Source organism: Salarias fasciatus, chromosome 1 (assembly GCF_902148845.1).
Source record: "Salarias fasciatus chromosome 1, fSalaFa1.1, whole genome shotgun sequence".
Lineage (NCBI taxonomy): Eukaryota > Metazoa > Chordata > Actinopteri > Blenniiformes > Blenniidae > Salarias > Salarias fasciatus.
The window spans coordinates 36085378-36105813 of record NC_043745.1 but is presented as its reverse complement, the minus strand read 5'-3'; the positions used below and the strand labels follow the sequence as shown (position 1 = coordinate 36105813).

Sequence of the window (20436 nt, the reverse complement as noted above, 5' to 3'; positions counted from 1 at the left end):
ATCCTCAACACACTTGAATAAATGTAGACTCTGTAGGAAAACACTGCCCTCACTAATAATTCTTTTACTGATAAACATTTAAATATGAGAAATTGAAGGTATTAGAAAAAGTTTAAAATTTCAGTAGTTTTGAAATCAGGAAACATTTCTGAACCGTGAAAAGCTGAAACAAAAGGACGTCATCTTGAGGCAAAATGCTCTTTAAACGTGAAATGTGGTCATTTTTGTGCATTTAATCATTCACAAATATTCAAATGATCAAATCTCTTTAGCAACAAACAAGTACATCGAGTCTCCAATCAACATGTTTGCTTCTTGTGTGTTTTGAAGAAGTAAAAACACTTTGAGTGTCTATTTTACCTGCCAGCTTCGCTAGTATCGTGTCATTTCTCTCAAAGTGCATGTGTTTTACAATCATTCATCAGTTTAACAGTTTAGATTCCCACTGTTTTTTTATCCATCTCATTTACACACACACACACACACACACACACACACACACACACACACACACACACACACACACACACACACACACACACTTTCACATGAGTCCCACAGCGCCTGCCTGCAGCCTCTCGTGGTCATAATCAGCTGCCGGTCCGTTTACAACCGAGATGGTGTTTTAATATAAATTTCATTCAGGTTCCTTTGAAAGCTCAGAGCCAACAGTTTAGATTCCTGTTTACAATTGCTGCATTTCTATTTTTAGATGCAATGCTCTTATGTAACACTCACACTCACATTATGGACCACTGCTGTCTGCTCCACTTGGCTGAATGTGTGTGTACTCGGGATTGTGTGTGTGTGTGTGTGTGTGTGTGTGTGTGTGTGTGTGTGTGTGTGTGTATGGATTTATTTACATTTAACTAACTTCAAGCTTCAAATAATGAAAGACTTGAATGGCATATTCCAGGCTTGTGACTGTGCAGAGTGTGGAGAAAGTTTCATGGTTTAAAACCTCATTTCAGAAGAAAAAAACAACCTGCCATAATTCAAAACTAACACTCCATGTATATGATGATTGTTAAATGTGACGTGTGTATTAACTAGTTTAATGTTCATTGCTTCACTCCAGCAAAGCAGCTTTGTGATATTGTGAAACGATGTCGCTGTTCAGCACTTGGAGAGAGTTTCTGTGTGGAGTTTGCATGTTCTCCCTGAGCTTGTGTAGGTTCATTGACCCTAAATTGCCACGAGGTGTGAATGTGGGAGTGTGTGTGTGTGTTTCTGTCTGTGCGTTTGCCCTGTGATGGACTGGTGACCTGCCCAGGGTGTATCCTGCCCTCGCCCAGAATTATCTGGGATTCTCTCCAGCAACCCGCAACCCTGCAGTGCAGAAGATGGATGGATACTCCTGTGTTTCAAATTCCACACAGAATTTTTCATGAAATACCTGTACAAGAGTCCCAGTATCAGAAATCAAGAGGTTCCACAGTTCTTTGGTTTACCCCTTTAGTGGACACTTATTGAAATATGTGAAAATAAACATTTCTAGTTTTGTTTGGAGAAAATTTAATCCATTTTTGTTACAGTTTAGAACATAAAAATTATACGCTTCTTGGTTGATTTTGGTAGAATTGGCTTGTGCAATACATTTGCTGTGTATCATAGTCTACACAACTGAGTGACACTGTCAAATAATATCTTGAATTATTTGAAAATATTAGAGCATACACTTGACCTGATGGACGTGTCTGGTGTCTGACTGATTTTTCCCCCTTATTTTCACTGTTTAGAATATTTAATATGAACTATGTTTACTTCATAAAAGAAAAAAAAAAGTCTTTTTAAAGGCAAAGTACCCAAACACATCATAACATCCATGTTATGATAAGAGGAAATATAAAACTTAACCGAGCTTAAATAGCAGCTAATCAGTCATGTGACAGACTGATTTTTATTGTCAGATGTATTTGTGTTGAGCCGAGCTGAATAGAAATGATGGCCTCAGCAGTGGCAATAGTTTATCACCAGCTAGTTTGTCAAATCTATGCTTCTTTTTTTTTCAAATAATAAATGGAACACCCTTCCTGAGCTTCATTTGATGAAATCAGTGTTAATTTGTGCATTTTATTGCTTTTCAATTGGCTTTATAATACATAAAATGCTACGTGAAGACGTTTCTAAAATAATTTCTAAACTCCAGGGTTGAATTTTCCCTTTGAAGGATTAAGTCAACATTGAACACAGCCATAAACAAATCTAAATTCATGAAAGGAGACAGTTTGTACTTTAATATTAAATTTCCATTGTCGTAATTTCAGCTTTGCTCTGTAAATTTCAAAACCTATGAAATATTTATAGCCCTGAATGCTTGTCACAGGCTTGTTTTGTAAAGCTGAAAGAAACATTTAGTTCAGTACTTCACAAGCTAATGAGAGTCATACATTTTTTTTCATGTCCAGTACAGTCCACTACGTGATTCTTTGAGGTTAAAAACATCGATCTATACAAACACATATATGATGTCTGTGTTCCTATATGATGTCTATGGTTACAAAAAGCCTGCTGGTTTAGTATTACAGCTAAATAACACACACACACACACACACACACACACACACACACACACACACACACACACACACACACACACACACACACACACACACACACACAACAAAAGAAAAAAAATACACCATGAGGAAAATGAAGACAAATAATTAAACAATGTTATGGACTTTAGCACTTTGTACTTTAAAGTTTTACACCCAAATTGCTTGCATATTATTGTGTATTGCCCATTTATTCTATAAATGAGAAAGACGGTCAAAACAGGACAACCAACAGTAGACAGAACAGAGTTAAGATTTAATTGAGCTGTTGATATTGTGATTCTGAAATAATAATAATAATAATAATAATAATAATAATAATAATAATAATAATAATAATAATAACAATGGGTCAACAGGAGAAAAAAATCCGAGTTTTCAAACCATTTTTTGTCTACAATTTAGTCTTTAACAGTGTTATATCTACATGTCAATTTCTTTATTTACCAGTTTTGCCATTTATTTTCAAGATAAGATCAGATTTTATTCATTATGTATGGGAAAATTCTGTCATTACAGCAGCTCCACATTGCATAAAAGAGAGAAAAGTGCTATTACATTTTTTCCAAATGATTATGTTTTACCTATTTATACAATAAAATAATAATAAGAATACTTACATGAAGTAGAAATACTGAAGGAACATTATTGTCGTATGTGGTGTTCTAAAAAGGACACTTTCCTTTAAAATCGTCATAAAATACTGAACAGATGTCGTAGTGTGGATGACCAGTAGATGGCAGTAGCGTCCTGACTGGTTAAAATGTGTGCTTCAATTGTCAGAAGAAGAAGAAATTCAGCCAATAACAAAGAGCCAAACACTGATGCGGAAGAGCTCAGTGTCGCCTGGAGTCCTCCTTGACGCATGTTTTCTGCACTTTGAGCTTCTTCTCAATCTAAAGACACTAAAGATTCTCCGGTCCGTGTAACCTGACGGTGCAGGCATGTCGTGCAGTGCGGACTCCGTGTTCCGGGCCGTGGAGGCGCCTCTCTTCTGGCTCGGAGCCGCCACAGCGGCCTGGTTGTCAGTGTGCTCGGTGTGCCGGCTGCTGACCGGGTTCAGGGTGTGGGTGCTGGGCAACGGGAGACTCGTGGCTCCCTCCAAGCTGGGCAAGTGGGCAGGTAAGACACTTAACAAGAGACATGCTATTTAAATGCTTCTTGTATTTATTAAACTCTTGTTGTTCCCTAGAAATGCAATGACGATACGAGACATTTTGATATGAGGGAGTATAGAGGTTAGTCACACTAATCCTCCCAGTTATAATCGTCAGTGCATAACGAGTACTCATCCTAGAACCAGTCACTTTAAAAGGTTTGCTGCCACCTCAGTGAACACTGCTTCAAGTCCCACTGATCATCTCATATCAGTGAGGTGAGGTCTTATGCAGATTAAATTCAATCTCAAATTATTGTTGTACTCTTTCTAAGTTTTGTTTGCATTAATTGAACTTATATGCACTCTAAGACTAAAAAAAGATGCGAAGAAATAAGTAAATAATATATCTTCCAGACGGTCAAAATACAGAAAGTATAATACTTAAATTTTGGACTATTAGACATTGTAAAACTGCAATATAATGAAGGAAAAGTATTAATATTTAATATGTTTTGTTGACTTAAAAAGTTACAGAAGTTGCTATTTTGTCTTTAAGTTCAAGAAGCTATCCTATTTATAAGATAAAGTATAAGAATTCAAGGCAGGATTGGGTAAAATAAAGTCTTCGCCATACTTTGAAGAGACAGTTGTTGGTCAAGTCAGATATTTGCATTTATAGCACCAATCCTCTGAGTTGTGCTATTTAAGTCTATTTTTTGTTTTGTTTTGTTATTAGTATGCCATTTAAACTTTGATAATGATGAAGAAAAATAGATCAGATTTATTTTTAGGTAACTCCCTTCATCACTCAAAATAGTGGTTGATATGGGAGTCATTCTGAGTTTTGTACAGTCTACCAGTAAACTTAATATAACGATGGTAAATTAAAGACACATTTCTCTTTGTCTTGATATGAATCTAACCCCCAAAAGCATTAATTTGTGTCCTTCCAGAATTGCGCCACAAGTGTCTTCATTATCAACAATTATGAACTTCTTCCAATATGCTTTTCTTGATTCAATCTGTGTCTGCCTCTAAACAAAGCTCTTCAGTAGAGTTCCTTGTATTTGTTGATTAAGTGATTAGTTTTAATGCCAAATGTTTGTTGGTTTCCAGCTTCTCAGATTTGAAAATTTGTAGCTTGGCTGCATTATGTGAGGGAGTGTGTAAAATATTTCTGGACTTTTTCGATCAGAAAAGCACTTGTTGGACAGTGTTTAGACAGATTATGTTTGGATTTTTAGATGTTCTCTGTGTATTTTTGTGCAACCTTTCTCTTTTCAATGATTAAATCATTAACTAACAAACCAGGGAAATAATCAACTGAATCATACAAAAAGAATAAAAATTCCACTGTTATCCTCTCATAAAAACTGTACCAAGCTGATCCAGGCTGTATCCTAGCTTATTTTTCCCCACAGCACTGTTCACTGACCTCTTCTGGTGGGATTTAGAAGTCTGTTGCACATCTGAGCAGAGTTGATCTCACTGCTGGTTGATGCAGCTGCAGCAGCCCTCCCGCATGGAGAAATGGCTCTGTATGTAGCAACAAGTGTTACCTCATTGGGTCTGATTATCAGCTGCAGATAACAAGATGTTGAGCAACGAAGGCGACCTGCCCGGTGGACTGCATCATACGAGGTTTTGGACTGTTTCCAGGTTAACCAGTGAGAGGGGAAAAAATGACTAACAACTTTATGAGCTTATTCCTTTTAAAATATAGTGATTGATTAACTGTGTTGTTGATCAGTTTTACTAGTTGTACTGATACAACACTGAGCTATTCACATAACCATGACTTTAATTCTTAAAGATTCAGGAAGATATGAAGACTTTAAATATTTATTTTTCTATGTAATTTGTGTGTAATACATGATCATGTTACAGTTTAAGTCAAGTAAATTCAAACTTCCTAATATATTTTTTTTTTTACTGGAACTAGAAAAAAGAAATCCTTTCTGAGCTGTGAAAGAGGTCCCATCATAATATGGGAGGAACATTATGGAGGTTATTTCAGTGTTCTCTGGTTTGTTTTCATGAAACCGGTAATGATTAGAGAGTTGTTCTGCTGCACAGCTGCTTTTCTGGGATTGTCGACTGTTTCTTTTTTCTCTTCATTTTGTCCCAGCACATACTTCCTGTTGCGTCTTTGGCCAAGCACTATTAGTCTGTGATACTTTTTTTCCCAGGAAGTAAAGAATGGACGAAGAATGATCATCCCTTTTTCTCTGACTGCAAACTGTAGTAAATCTTGTGATTGGATTATGCCTGGAGGGATTATCAACTCACACTGAACATGGTCCATCTGTCCAGCCTGCTCACGGAGAGAACCTTGAAATTTGAACATGCTGCTGGGATTGCTTCAGCGTTGGCAAGCCTGCTGATCAAAGTTCACAGTGGAGTCGTCAGACCATTCCAGGGTTTTAGAATAATAATTTGAAGTCAGGGGAGTCCGGATCATTTTAGATCAGGGACCATGTGTATCCTGGTGTTCTCTTGATGGCGTGAAGCAGTAAAAAAAGAGCATAATAACCTTTAAATATTGCTCTCAAATTTTGTCTTGGTTTTTGTTCTGGAAATTGTCATTTTGGTTTTTTTTTTTTATAAACTTGGACTCATTAAGGTGGTTAATGGTATTTTGCTAACTAAGGTAGCTAACTTTCACTTTACTTCAGACGTTCCTGCTATCTGCTCTTCCGTCTAGTCTTAAATTTTACTCAGTCCAGAGTCACCCTTTGAGCTGGATCTGACCCTTTGATGGGTTTGGTCGTAGCCCCAAATGTTGTGGCCCCCATGATCGAAGCACTCTGAAGCTCCGTTTGCCTGACAGCATTTTCAAGTGAAAACGGAAAATGTTTAATGATTCTGGTTAGACGACAACACTGCTGGGAGTCGCTGGAAATTCAACTTTTTGAAAACATCTCCATTGCTCCGACTTTGGTCGCCGCAGAAACAGGTGAAAATGCAACTTTTCTGAAACACTACTACTGTTCATACTAAGGATCGACCAATTATTGGCCTGGCCGATAATATCGGCCGATATTGGGCATTTTTCTAATAATCAGCATCGGCCTTTTTTTCCACCAATATCCGATAAAAAATTTTTTTTACCGTATTTCCCGCACTATAAGGTGCACCTAAAAGCCTCTAATTGTCTCAAAGCCCAACTGTCTGCCTTATATTTCGGTGCGCCTTTTTTTTCAGAAAATACGGTAATAAAGACCACTCGGTTGTCAGTCAGTTGTCTTGACTACGGCTCCCATAATGCATTGTGATGTGATCACATGAGCAAACAACTTCTGCTTGCTAGTAGCTAAGCTAGCCAGTTCCAAAGAACGGCAAATATGAAGCTTGAGGCAGGTTCTCCGCCTCTAACCCGTCAGTCACCAGAATCACACAGTTTGTCCTCAAGTCTCCCAACCGGAGAGCACGGCACGCGGCTGCACAGCCGCGAGGAGCGGCCCGACGCCGGCGGACAGCCCGCTCGCTGGGACGCCAGGAGCGGTCGGCCGGCAGCGGTCAACCGGCAGCGGATTACAGTGAAGTCGGCCCCACGCATCTTCCGTCACGCACTCACGCCACACATTGAAAACTGAAAAAAAAATTTACCGGTAAATGTGTCTGGTGCGCTGCTGTGGAACCGGGAGGAATCAAACACAAGCCTGTCACAGACCGACCGCTGATTTTTTTTTTTTCCAGTTTTCAATGTGTGGCGTGAGTGCGTGACAGAAGACGCGTGGGGCCGAGTCGGTCAGGGCGACCGGGGGTTGACTGGTTACCGTGCCGAGAACAGACTGCCTGCCGAAAAATGACTCCCCCCACGGGGGCGCGCATCGATTAGTGATAACATTGATTTTAACATATTTTTTAGCGTTGCAGTAGCCTACAACTTCAGTTCAACCAGGATTCTCCATTGTTTATTTTATTATTATTTTTTATTCCTACAGTACAGGACATACAGGGGACAAAATACAAGAAAATGAAGGAAAGAGTTGTGTTATCAGCAGCGACAGATAGTTGAATATTGGAGTTTTGGGGAAGTTATGGATGAGATGACTGCATTATTGTGTGTGTGTGTGTGTGTGTGATAAATATAATTACATGTATCAGTAATAATAATAATAATAACAACAATAATAAAGTAATCACACAATTATAAACTGAACGAAAACAAAAGGCCTGAGTATAATGAATGTAGAAGAAGTGTTTTCCACTGAGCACATCACATCTCTCTTCACTAGTCACTTCACTACTAAGTCACTCCTCTGGGCTGTGGAACAATGTCCCACCCACAGCTACATTTTGATGCCAAAATGTTCATTTTTGCTGCAAATGAATATCGGTTCAACATATCGGTTATCGGTTTCCATAAGTACCAATAATTGGCATCGGCATCGGCCCTAAAAAAGCCATATCGGTCGATCCTTAGTTCATACACGCCACAGCTGAAGGCAATAGTTCTTCTGTTGTTGCACAAGTGGATGGACAATAACAACAGTGGCGGCCTCCAGAGTGTCATGACTTTAACTCCATATTCCCCTGGAACTTTGTAGTTTTAGAGTTTATATTTAATAGCAATCCAATTTGGTTGTCCAAACGAATGACCGTAGTCTGTGTATCTCTCATTGTTAATGCTTATAGCGCGTTATTGGCTGTGCACATGTTCTTTCATAAACGAAGTAACAAACAGCACCCAGTAGTGGCTAAACATGAAAGCTACATCACATTCAGTGTTTCTGACATTTCCTTGTAAATGTACGATGTATTTTTTACTAGAAATATCGTGTAAACGGGGTCTGAGACTGGTCAGATATTTAAAAAAAAAATGAGAGAGCGATAAAAATACAAATTCAAAATTTAGCCCAATGTAACATCATATTAATAATCATTGAACAATTTTTAAAATGTTGTATATTGAAGACCCTTTCAAAGCCTTTAATCACAGTTTTAAACAACTGTGTGAGATTTTGAATACTGCTCGAAGTATGTGGGGATTTGTGTTAGGGGTGTCAGTGTCTACACTTGTAAACAGATACACTGATAATAAATCATAACCGTTCAGAAAAATCAATAACCGTGTTCACGTCATTTTCGTCGTCCTCCTCCTCGGCTTTTTCACCTATATGATGTTTTTGGGGTGATGGTGTTTCTTGAAAGCTTCAGATATTAACATCAGCTAACTAAATGTTGGCGGTTCACAAGCTAGCATGAGGGATTTTACATATAATCGAAGAAATGTGGAAAAAAAACCACTGAGTAAACATACCATCAACTTATTAGCTGAAATGATGGCCCTTTTTGTCTGATAACTACTGGAATGTCTTTGATTTAATGGGATTTTGAGGGACTGTATTTCAATTGAGACCGAGCCCACTAGTGGCCATACAGCGCAACTGCAATAGAAAAAGATCACAAATATATGACATCACATGGAACTAGCTACACGTTGATTAGAAGTCCCGGTTACACGTGTAGAAAAAATTGTTACCATTGACAAACCTACTTTGTGTTAATGTTTCCTGCGTAACATCCTCTAGTCTTTGCATTCGCCATAAATAAGTTAAAGCAGATCTTATGAGGTTGTTGTCATGATGTATTTTCAGGCTGCGCAGGTTGATAATGTCCATGGGTAAATGATGTGAAACTGGGATCCAGTTTACTGGAGGACAGCACTGCTGCCTGCAAGCTCTGTAGCTCCCACTGGTGGTGGATAGCTGCATGACAGTTAAACAGCCTTGCACATTAATTTAAAAACTGGATGGTTCCCAACATATCAGAATGATCAGGTGCATGCAAATTTAGGAATGTGACATATAATTTTTTTTCTTCTTCCAAATATGCAATGTTTTTTTTTTATTTCAGCTAAAATAAGAGGATTTTTATCTGATTGGAGGGAGAGGGAGCGATCGGTCTAAACCTGTGCATTGAGTTACATCAGCCTGCAAGAGCAAGCCAAATGTTTTGAGGATGCGAGCAGAAGTTGCCTTTGATCTTTTTGTGTACAGCTAAAAATGGAAATGCATCAGAGGGTTTTTTTTATTTTTGGGATCACACATGCAAAGTGATTCAGAATATGCAATGAGGCAAACGAGCCCGTCAGCCCCGGCTGCTGCTGCTGCTGCTACTTCCATTCACAAACTTTGTGGCTCTGAAGTGGACTGGAGTGGATGGCCTGATTATATAACGGGGCCAGAGCCATTCATAAATGAGCTTCACATGAGACGCAGGATCCTCGGAATTCTGGTTCAATGGTGCCTACATTTCTCTGGCACATTAGAGAGAGAGAGAAAGAGAGACTGTGAGAGGTTTACAGAGAGCCATTGTGGCAGTAACATCCTCATGAAATAGCTACTTGATATTTTAGACAAAAGCTCAGTTATTTAGAATGCTGCTGCTTGGTTATATTGTACATGTAATTTAAATATAAATCTGCATGTTAACTCTTAAAATCAACCAGACTTACCATTAAAGAATTGTAATTTAAAAAAATAATAATTTCACAATGTCGAAGGTCATAAAAATGTAAAATGCATTTAAACATGCTTAACCCTCATATGTGGCCGTGTTTAATCACTTTTCCACATAAAATAGGAGAAAATGCATTTATATGGTTGAACGGTTGGACTTGATATTTTATAGCTTATTAAAGAAGCACAGTAGAAAATATGTATTTTAGACATTTAGACCCATTTTTGGGCTATAAATCATGACCTTTTGGATGATTTCTTACTTTTCTCATTCATTATACTTTATGAAGTTAATATTTAACATCAGCATGTGCCATTTGTTATGAGTAATTCACATTTATAAAGTGATGCGTAAAATCAGAGCTTTGAAATGCCCTCGAGGTAGCATCACATTTAGTGAAACACATTTGCTGTAGATGTTATGTGGCAGGCTGCTGTGACAAGGTTTTCTCAGTTACAGGAAGCACTCAGTAGTTTGCTTCTTAATTTTTTTTCTTCTTGAGAATTAGCCTTAACATCAAAACCTTGCTTCATGAGTGACTTTGTGGAAACATGTATAGTTGAAGGTTTTGGAAGCCTTTAGAGAAATCATTAACACTGGCAGAAATCATTTTTTAACATCTTCAGCTTTGGCTCGAGGTAGTTCGGAAGGAAAGAAAATACAACCTGCAAACGGAAGCTGCTTCGTGTATTTTTTTTTTTTTTTTTTTTCAGACGAAGAGTAAAAATAAAGTCTCATTCAAAAAACGTTTTCTTTTGTAGGAGACATTTTCGTGATGGACTTGTATCCCTTTTCACTCAAGCAAAAGAGAAACACATTGGCCACCACTTAATGGTTATTATGCATCGTTTTACCAATCTGGCATTGTGGAGTTTAATTTGGCCTACATGTTTCCCCTTAACTCATGTGAGTTTGACACTGCTATGAGTGCTGCAGAGCAATCTTGTGTGGTTAGAAGTGTGGAGTTAACTGTGCATCTGACACAAACTCTGCTAGCATTGCCAAGAGAAACAATTATTCCTCCTTTTAATTGCAAATAAATGATCTGATTGCCAATTGGCAGGAGCCTGTTGCACAATTTGCAGCTTTGTTGTTTTTCTCACCCCCAAAAAATGTCCACTTGGCTGACACTGCTCCTCCATCACCGGGTGTCTCGTCTGCTGAGAGTTTGTCGGTTAACGACAAGCGGCCATGAAGTGGTCTCAGGGGTGTCGGGCCGATTCCTGATCCTGGCATCACTACTTCCTGCGTTTACATTTTGCAAAATGCAATCCAAACTTTTTTGTTCTTTTCTTCTTAACACAATGCAAAACTGTAAAAGTTCACAATTTGTGCGAAACATGAGTCAGACCAGCAAACAGGGCAGCAGCAGCAGCAGCAGCTTACATCGCACATAAGATGTGAAACCCAGCAGGAGTGATGGAGTGAGAGGGGGCAGTATTTATTGTCCTCTGGAGGAGCCTGATTGCCTGTGGCCGAAAGTTGTTTGTGAAGCTTTTAGTCCTTGATTTTACACTCCTGTAGTGCCGACCTGAGGGGAAGACCGTGAACAGGTTGTGTTGTGGGTGTGCATTGTCCTCAATGATGTGGTGGGCCCTCCTCTTGGCCCTGGTGGTGTAAATGTCCCGTAGGGAGGGGAAATGGGAAAGGCTGCTCCTAAAATGTGCTGTGCAGTCTGGGAGCCCTCCTGCCCTGAACTGTGCAGCTTCCATGCCACGCTGTGATGTGATTGAAGTTGCGATGACACTCTCCACTGCACATCTGGAGAATTTTCCGAGGATTTGGGATGTCATGCCAAGTTTTCTCAGCTGTCTTAAGAAGTGCAGTCCCTGCCTTTAGGAGCTGGTGAGTGTTACGACACCAGGCGAGATCTTTACTGAAGTGATTTCTTTGGATGAAAGCATGTAAATATGTTTATCCATGTTTTGCAGTACCTTCCCACTAAATGTACCTCTTACATGAGCATGAACAAGGCTATGGCTCATGTAGAAATGTTCATTTCCCCCCCCCCCCCCCATTTCATTAGAGATGGAATATTTTCGAAATAGTTCCTGCTTGGCATCGGTATTGGTGCATCCCTAAAATGTAATGGGGACTCATTAATATTCTGTATTGATGGCAATGAACTCAACAATTTGTGACACATTGCCTGCCCTGAATCATCTATTAGACCATGGGCAAATTATGGTTGTATGAAAATATCGAACAATCCTTAAATTGGTATGAAGTTTTTTTTTTTTTCAACAGTAATTAAATGATCCTAAAGTGTCCAACATGTGCCAAGAAAGGAACCATTCACTACACCATTCCAGAGGCACCAGCAGCCTGTACTGTTGACATAAGGCAGACTGAGGCCATGGATTCATGCTGCTGGTGCCAAACACTGACCCTACCATCTGCGACGTCCATTAAACCACCTCATGTTTTTTCAAGTCTTTAACTGTGCAGTTTTGGTGGGCTTGTGCCCACCGTGGCCTCAGACTTCTGTTCTTGGCTGACAGGAGCGAAACCCTACATGGTCTTTTGCTGCTGTGACTCATCCGCCTCAAGGTTATATGTGTTGTGCATGCTGAGGTACCTTCCTGTCCGCTGCAGTTGTAGACGGCGGTTACATGAGGGAATCCAGCCTCTCTGCCTGCTCCAACTTGTCCGACCACTCCCCTGTTGACCTCTCTCGCCGATACGACCTCCGTGTCGGCAGAGCTGCAGCTCACTTTTTGGTTGTTGCGGGTTTTTTTTTTTGTTTGTTTGTTCTATTTCGAGTAAGCACCAGAGGACCAGTTCTGGTGACAATCCAAGAGGATCAGTTGTTTCAGAAATACTCTAATCAGCCCATCTGGCCCCAACAGTCATGCCATAGTGAAAGTCACGGAGGTCAGATTTTATCCCACTCTAATGTTTGATGTGTCCTGACCTGGATCTGCAGGATTTTATGCATTGCGCTGCTGATTGGCTAATTGAATTGGCCGCCTGCAGTGCAGAGTGTTGTTCTGCTGTGGTTTTTATCATTAGGTTTCACTAATTCCCATACATTAGTAGAAGAATCCAATTTGGCTGTCTGTCCATATGAATGTTTGTGTAGTCACCATTGTTAGTGTTTAGAATTTTTTTTATTATTATTATCTGTGTACGTGTGTGTGTGGTTTCATTACAAAAGCTACCAATAGCCTCAACTCATGGCCTGACATGTTAGAAGTTCAGTGTTTCAAAACATTGCTGTCTAAGACCGAAACAAAAATGTTTTCTATTGAAACGTCGTGTAAATGGGGACCAAAGGTCAAACAGCAGTTCTCAACATGGAGATATTTAAGTCAAGATTGATGCAGAACGTCCTGTTTCAACCAGCGCATCCATGCTTTTGCTTACTGAAGTTAAAGGCAATGTTCTGGGTTTATTTACAGCAGTTTCTAATGTTAGCAAATTTCAATTTAAATCTGACAAAACACAGAAAAATACAGTATTGTGACTGATAAAATTGTAGATAAATTCACTTTTAAACCCACCTGGCCTTTTACGAAAAAAAAAAAAAAATATTTAGGAGAACCGAGTTGCTGACCTAGTTTCTAATGTTGCCCCTCAGGAATATAATATTCCTCTCCTACTTCATCTCACAGAAAATGTCCAAGTTTACCTGAAAAAATGTACAAGTATTGAAATGTTGAGTTAATTTTAGATGCATTCAGAAGCAGCATTCTTTTTTTCCTGAGGTAATTAGCTAAGTGATGTCTGCCCTCAAATGCTTTACACCCAAACGGCAGCACATCGTAGCACTATCATCACTGCACCTCGCCAGTCTAACCTAGATTTGCAGGAGGCAGCACTTCCTAAAATAGACCTTGTTTTATATGAGTGAAGGGAACATGCACTCAGCTGTAAAATCTTTCTTCCATTTTTTTTTTTTCTTTCGTTCTTTCGTGCTTTCTCCCAGCACTGGCTGCAAAACCGTTCATTCTTAAAACAACTAAAAATAACCCAGCCTATGTTTTCCTCATCATTGTGCCTGCAGACTCCCCCCCCCCCCCCCCCCCCCCCCCCCCCCCCGCCCCCCTTCTCCATGCTATTTTTAGTTGCCCCCAGGATCCCCCATGTTGGTGTTTGTCATTTTCTCTTCTCTTTTTCCCTCTTCCAATCCCTTCTGTTCGGCTCTGCCGCTGCCCGGGAGGATGCTTGGCATCTCAGCATCATCTGCAACCAAAGAAATGACACAAAGGGGAGATGGGCACAGCAAAGGGCAGCTGGATAGATGGATGAGTAAAAGGAGTAAATAGTACTGTCAACACAACAAATTCATCAGCTAAAAATAAATGCTAATATCTCCGCGGGGTTGTTTGTGTTGGGCATTGCAGCCACTGCTCAAACAGCACGAAAATGTCAACGATCGGCTGTGAAGTGCTTTGTAATACTGTGTAGCTTCATCTTCACTTCATTAAAAAAAATAAAAGCCTATCAACTGTTGTACAGAGTTTGAAATTAATATGCTTTTGCATCTGAATCTTAAAAGGCTTAAGTGCATTTAGGTAACACCCTTTCATGACCTCAAAAAACGAAATTGCTTAAAAAACGATAACAATTTAGCCAAAACTGAGACTCAACTTATTAGGTTAACTTTGAAAAACCTTCAGTAAGGTGAAGTGGAAGCATATCTGTTGAGATCATTATTGCTGAAGTGTGGTCGTGCATTGCTCCAGTGGAGTGATCATGTCTTTTTATATTCCTGAAAAAGCCTGCATAGCACTTTGTTTTTAGTATCAACATGAAAATATAAAAAAAAACTGTTAGTTTTGTGAAGATGTCTGCTCCCCCCCCCCCCATAAGTCGTTTTAAACCTTCAGTCTAATCAAACACCACAGTGGGGATTTCGGTTGCTATCTAGTGGCTGTTTAGACCCGACTTGTGGTGCACAGTCCCAGTCATGAATAAAACGCTAATAGGTTTAATTGGCCAATATTTCTGGTGTAAACTTGCAACGCAACAGTGATTCATTCAGTCTACGGATCACAATCCTCATGTGGTCTCTCTGTTCATATTCCATGTCTGTGTTTTCCCGAGTCTGAAGTGTATTGCTGCTGTGCTTCATTCGTTATCTTGCTTTGATTTTGTGTCTTTGTATCTTCTTCTGTTCCATTCATGCCGACTGCCTGTTGAGTCACCTGTGTTCAGGCTTTTGGATTAGTTTTGGCCTTCTAGTTTGAGTTAGTTTTCTCTGAAGCTTTAATAATCATCATCCCGTATTCTTCCTGATCTGCTTTGATCCTCATCCCCACATTCCGACAGTGGATATGTAAAAGTTCAACTTTCATAGATATTGGTATTAAAGAGACTAAATTGTTCCAAAATGATTGTTTAATCCTCCATCATGGCATATAACGCAATAGGTTATATCCTAAAGTAAAACTTCGATTTTATTGGTTAATTGTGGTCTGTTCTGCAATATCCAAACCCATTTACTGATGATGTTGGTCTACAGGTAGTAATCTTTTTCGTTGCAGACATAGCACTTATGTTGGTGCACCTTGCATGTAGTATTTAATGAGTCTAAGCATCTAAAAGCCCTGCTAGCAGACCCTAGAGGCTGCGATGCACAGTGCACCCAACCAGACTGATGTAGTTTGACCTGACACACCAGTATTCCCATCTTAAGTGCACTTCGCTTTCCCAAGTACGCCCAAACCACAGTGCAGAAAAGCCACAAAATAGAATGTAATCGGGACAGAGGAAATGATGCACGGTTTCGTGAAAGATAGGGCTGAGGAGCAATATCGCAGTCATGCTGCTGCGCTGTTTAAGTTGGGCCTTGCACGGTACACAGGGACACCGTGTAACACTCCTTATCCCACTCCCCATCCACTTTTTGTTATATTTAGCCAGAGGTGTGATGAATAGTTTCTACTGAAAGATGGGGATATCTAAAAATAGGCCCCTGCTGCTGCCGCCGCCGCCGCCGCTGCTGTTTGTGCCAGGCAGTTCCAGGACATCTGCTCGCTCCACTGCTGCTGATGACGGAGAGGACCCCCCCTCTCTCCCCTCTCTCTCTCTCATTCTGTCCTTCTTACTCACCTCAGCTGCTCTTCACGTACCTCATCCTACAGTGCATCTGTTTGCAGTGACATTCAACTCTTTACCCTTGAAAGTTTTATTTTGTTTTACTAAGCTTCTGCGCTTTGCCGCCATTGATGTGTTTACACTGCACTTCCTAGAGATCACTTGTCAGCCAAGCAGTCTACAACTCCCACCTCCTTCAGCATCACTTTCCCGTGGTGAGGAAGTTCCTGTAGGTGGCACCCTTTCTCTGCTCATCCAGGGTGGCGTGCTGCTCAGTATTTCTGCATAGTGCTTGCAGGGCTAAAATTAGTCGTCTGTGTTCATTTTTGTCTTCGGACAGGAGAAGATGAATCTTTACGTATGATGTCAAAACATCACTCTGTCCAGATTTTTAAGCGTTCCCTTTTTTTTTTTTTTTGTTTTTTTTAATAACATTTCTCTTAAACAGCTCTCAAGGCTGTGCAGAATCTGATTGTTGGAACCACGATAACTCATATTTTTAAGCAGTATCTCCCTGAATAAATGCAAATGTAACCATTTTTGTTTGGATAAATTTCTATGTATAATTTAGAGCAGAGGTGTCAAACATGAGGCCCGTGGGCCAAAACCAGCATGCAACAGGCTCCACTCCAGCCCACCAAGCCACCAAGGAAATGGATACAGAAAAACATTATGAATCATTTTTTAATTTTTTTTTATAATCCAGTTTCTTAAAACACAATACCATAAGACCCAGACTGAGATATCATTTGAAGCTGCCATGAAAACTAGCTGCCTTGTTGCAAGCTAACAAGCATTAACCCCAAAGCCATGTTGTCGGGTGAGTTTAGAAGAACATGCATAATGCAACAGCTATAGAAGAAGATTTTTTTGCACATTTAAAATTCTGTGCTTGATATCAATTTTAGTCATTTATGATTGTCATTGTTTGTTTTTTTGAAAATAAAAGCACTTTCATCATGTGTGCCACAGCAAAGTAAAGCAAAGTTTAAATTTAAAGGTTGTTATGGCGCTATTTTACCAGTTTGGCCCAATCAAAATGAAAATGGTTTGTATGTGTCCCCTAAACTGAGATGAATTTTGCACACCTGATTTAGAGACTATGCTTGACCTGATGTCCTCCAGGATGAGTTAAAGAAAGTTGAGACGGAGAGTGAAGCTGCGATCCTGTCAATTATTAAATGACTGTCCAAAGTAGCAAGAAAACAGTTCTTAGCAAATTGTATAATCAAATACAAAAAACCTTTGGTACTGTTGGAAGGTAGCATGCAACCTAAAAGATTTGGATTCATCTCTGATGTCAGATGTTCTGAACCTGTATTACAGACGGTTTCAGGTCATTAGTACTACTAAATAGAGAATGATTTCAATTATAATGTCCAGAGTATCTGTTGACTTTAGGTCAGGGTTCCTTGCTGACCAGTTAGCATACTTCTTCATGCGCAGTTTGCATCAGTTTCACCACAAAAGGCTCAAAACTTTTGCCTCAAGCCTAGCTTTTCAACACTGGTGAGCATGGCTCTGTCTGAAATGCCTTGATAATCTTCAGCACTCATCACTTCTTTGATACATTCAGTGCCTCCAGTACCAGAGGCAGCGAAGCATAAAATAACCTCCATGGTTTACAGTAGACATGCTGTCCTTTGGTTCACAGACTTCATGTTTCATCCACAAACAAACTAATGTCTGCCTTTCCTCGATAGCTCTACTTTGGTCTCATCCGTCCCGGGAACATCATAACCCACAGAGACTTTTCCTTATCGATGGCACTTCTTGCTGACATTAGTCTTTCTTTTTTATGCCTTTCTTTCAGTAGTGCTGTCCCCCTCAGCTGCTGGAGCCTTTCTTGATTTAGTGTGCAACATACGGGACAGAATCGCTTCCCTGCTCTACATTGTTCTGTCTTGTCCTGAAGCTACTTAGAAGTCGTTTTGTGACATCTTTTCCACAATGTAACACGAACGAGAACAGTTAGCCCATTGGGTTCCTGCTTACTTCCTCCTCAGTGGATTCCAGGTTAACGTCTTAAATTTTATGCTTGGGAATTCTTGGTATCATTACAGTTTGAAAATGTGAAATTATTGCTTTTTTTTTTTTTTTTCCTCCATATTTCTGATTCTTCGGACAGGTTGAACCCTCTGGTACCCCTCCATTTTGTTTTTTGTTGGAAGCAGTATTTATTTCTGACTTAAAAAGTGCCAGTATGTGTTCAGGTTACATCATTCCAGCCATTCTTCTTTTATACAGATGAAAATGGATAGATGACCTCTGGCTCAACATGGACCACAGGTAGCTGTAAACTTAGCTTTCGACCCACACTGTGTGAGAATTATAACATTATTGGTTTCACTCATTTTAATTACATTTTCACCTAATTTTGAATGAGCCAGAGTGGGAAAAGAGCCCCGAAACAACCTTTAAACTTATGCTTTAAGGGTATTTATTTGATGAGAATATTTATTTTCAGAAAACCAAACAGTCCCTGCAGTAAATGACTGCAATCTCATCATAAAGTTTGGTTTAGTGGGCTTAAGTTGAGCACGGGCCTTATGTTTGACACCCCTACCCTACAGTAATAAATCAAGTTTTGCCTATAAATCAGTAACTTTTACATCACATCCTTGTTCTCGAAGTCATTCATCATATCAACATTATTGTTGCTGTTAAATTTTTCAACAATACCAATTTCAAAACAAAACGTGTGCTTAGGATCATTGCAGTGAAGTAATGATATTTATTTTTCAACATATGTGATATCGTGTGTGTGGTCGTGTTTGCCTTCACTGTAGTTCTAAAGTGAGATTCTCTTGCCTTTCTGTGAGGTACAGCGCAACGAAATACCTTCACTCTGTCGGACAGTCTGAGGCAGGCTTCCTCCTGCTCCGACATGGCAGTACCGTCGTGCACAAAGCCAAGTTGTTAAAAAATGGCTTTGGCTCCTCAGGTGTGGGAGAACTCCTCTGTCCAAAAATCTAGCCGGAGGCTTATCAGCATCGCCTTCGGGACGAACTGAAACTGCTGTCAGCCAGGCCCGATCACCCATCATCAGTGGTTGACACCGTGGATGCTCTTGTGGCTGAGTGGTTGCAAAAAATCCAGCATCCAAGTTCCAAAAGCCGTTTGAAAACCTCCCTGAAGAATGAAGGCTCCGCTAGCCGCGGATTAGGCTCATAATTTGGTCCTGGAAAGCGATCCAGTCCTCAGATTCTAGTGTCAACACATACTTGGCTGCACAGGCAGAGATTTTTCAGTATTTCAGTGTAAGGATCTCAGTGTTTCTGGCATCAGTAGAAAATTCCTATCCTATTGTTATGGACCAGTTGTGATTGTTAGTTAGCAGCTATAAATTTGAAAGAATACACAAGCTATGCATTTTTCTTTTCTCCTATGTTTTCCCATGTAGGGATAATCTTCACTTTGCACTCGTGCTTCATCTATATCAAAGTTTCTGTCTTCGACCTGGAGTAAAGTTGATATATTTCCCTGCTAACTGCATTTCTTCCTGTTTTCTTTTTTTAGTTGTGACGGGGGCCACAGATGGGATTGGGAAAGCATATGCCGAGGAGGTAAGATTTCCCTAGAAATGTTTCAGAATCAGAATTATGTGCTCAAAAATAGCTTTTTGTGTCTGTAATGCTTTTGTTGGGAGCTTTTTGTTTGTGTTTGCAGTTTTAGAGACTGTGAGTGGATGCGTGTTTTGTGACTGTGTAGCTTTGTTCTCCTTTCTTTTCCTTGAATATTTGGCTTAACTGTGAACCAACACCTGTGTTTTAATCTTTGTTTTTCACTTGTGTTTTAGTTCACCACCAAATCCTTTTATTTTATGTTTAAACTGCACTAGTCAGAACAATTAGAATGGTCCATGTTGTTGAGTTGTTTCTAGTACTGCAGCCTGTCTTGCCTCACTGGTTTTGCTCTCATGCAATTCGAACACTTTGAGACGCAGCATCTTAGCCCATTGGTCCATCACCTTCAATTGGCTTCTTCTTCTCTTCAATATGATCATCAAATTACTGTTCACTGCGGCCCGATTTACACAACAGCTGTTTCAAGTGAAAATACAAACTTTTGTGCTCGGAGACACAGAAAACAGCTTTCTGAAAATGCTCCATGTCTTTAGATGGTGGAAACAGCAATTGCACTTGTGTAGCGCGCTCGCAGTTTTGTAGGTGGACCGTAACAGCAATGGCAGCCTCCAGAGTGTCATGACTCTCAGTCCATATTCTATCGGGACTTGGTAATTTTATAGTTTCTACTGGGGCTGAACGA

The 20436-nt window shown here is 39.9% G+C and overlaps 1 protein-coding gene across 1 annotated transcript in view; it reads left to right on the top strand.

Moving 5' to 3' along the window:
* The first annotated feature begins 3376 nt into the window (after nucleotides 1-3376).
* The window catches only part of hsd17b12b (hydroxysteroid (17-beta) dehydrogenase 12b), a 34209-nt gene continuing 17149 nt past the window's right edge, over nucleotides 3377-20436 (top strand). The window contains exons 1-2 of the mRNA XM_030096513.1: nucleotides 3377-3680; nucleotides 19687-19733. Coding sequence (XP_029952373.1) covers nucleotides 3503-3680; nucleotides 19687-19733 — 225 coding nt within the window. The 5' untranslated portion in view covers nucleotides 3377-3502. The remainder of the gene's footprint in view (nucleotides 3681-19686; nucleotides 19734-20436) is intronic.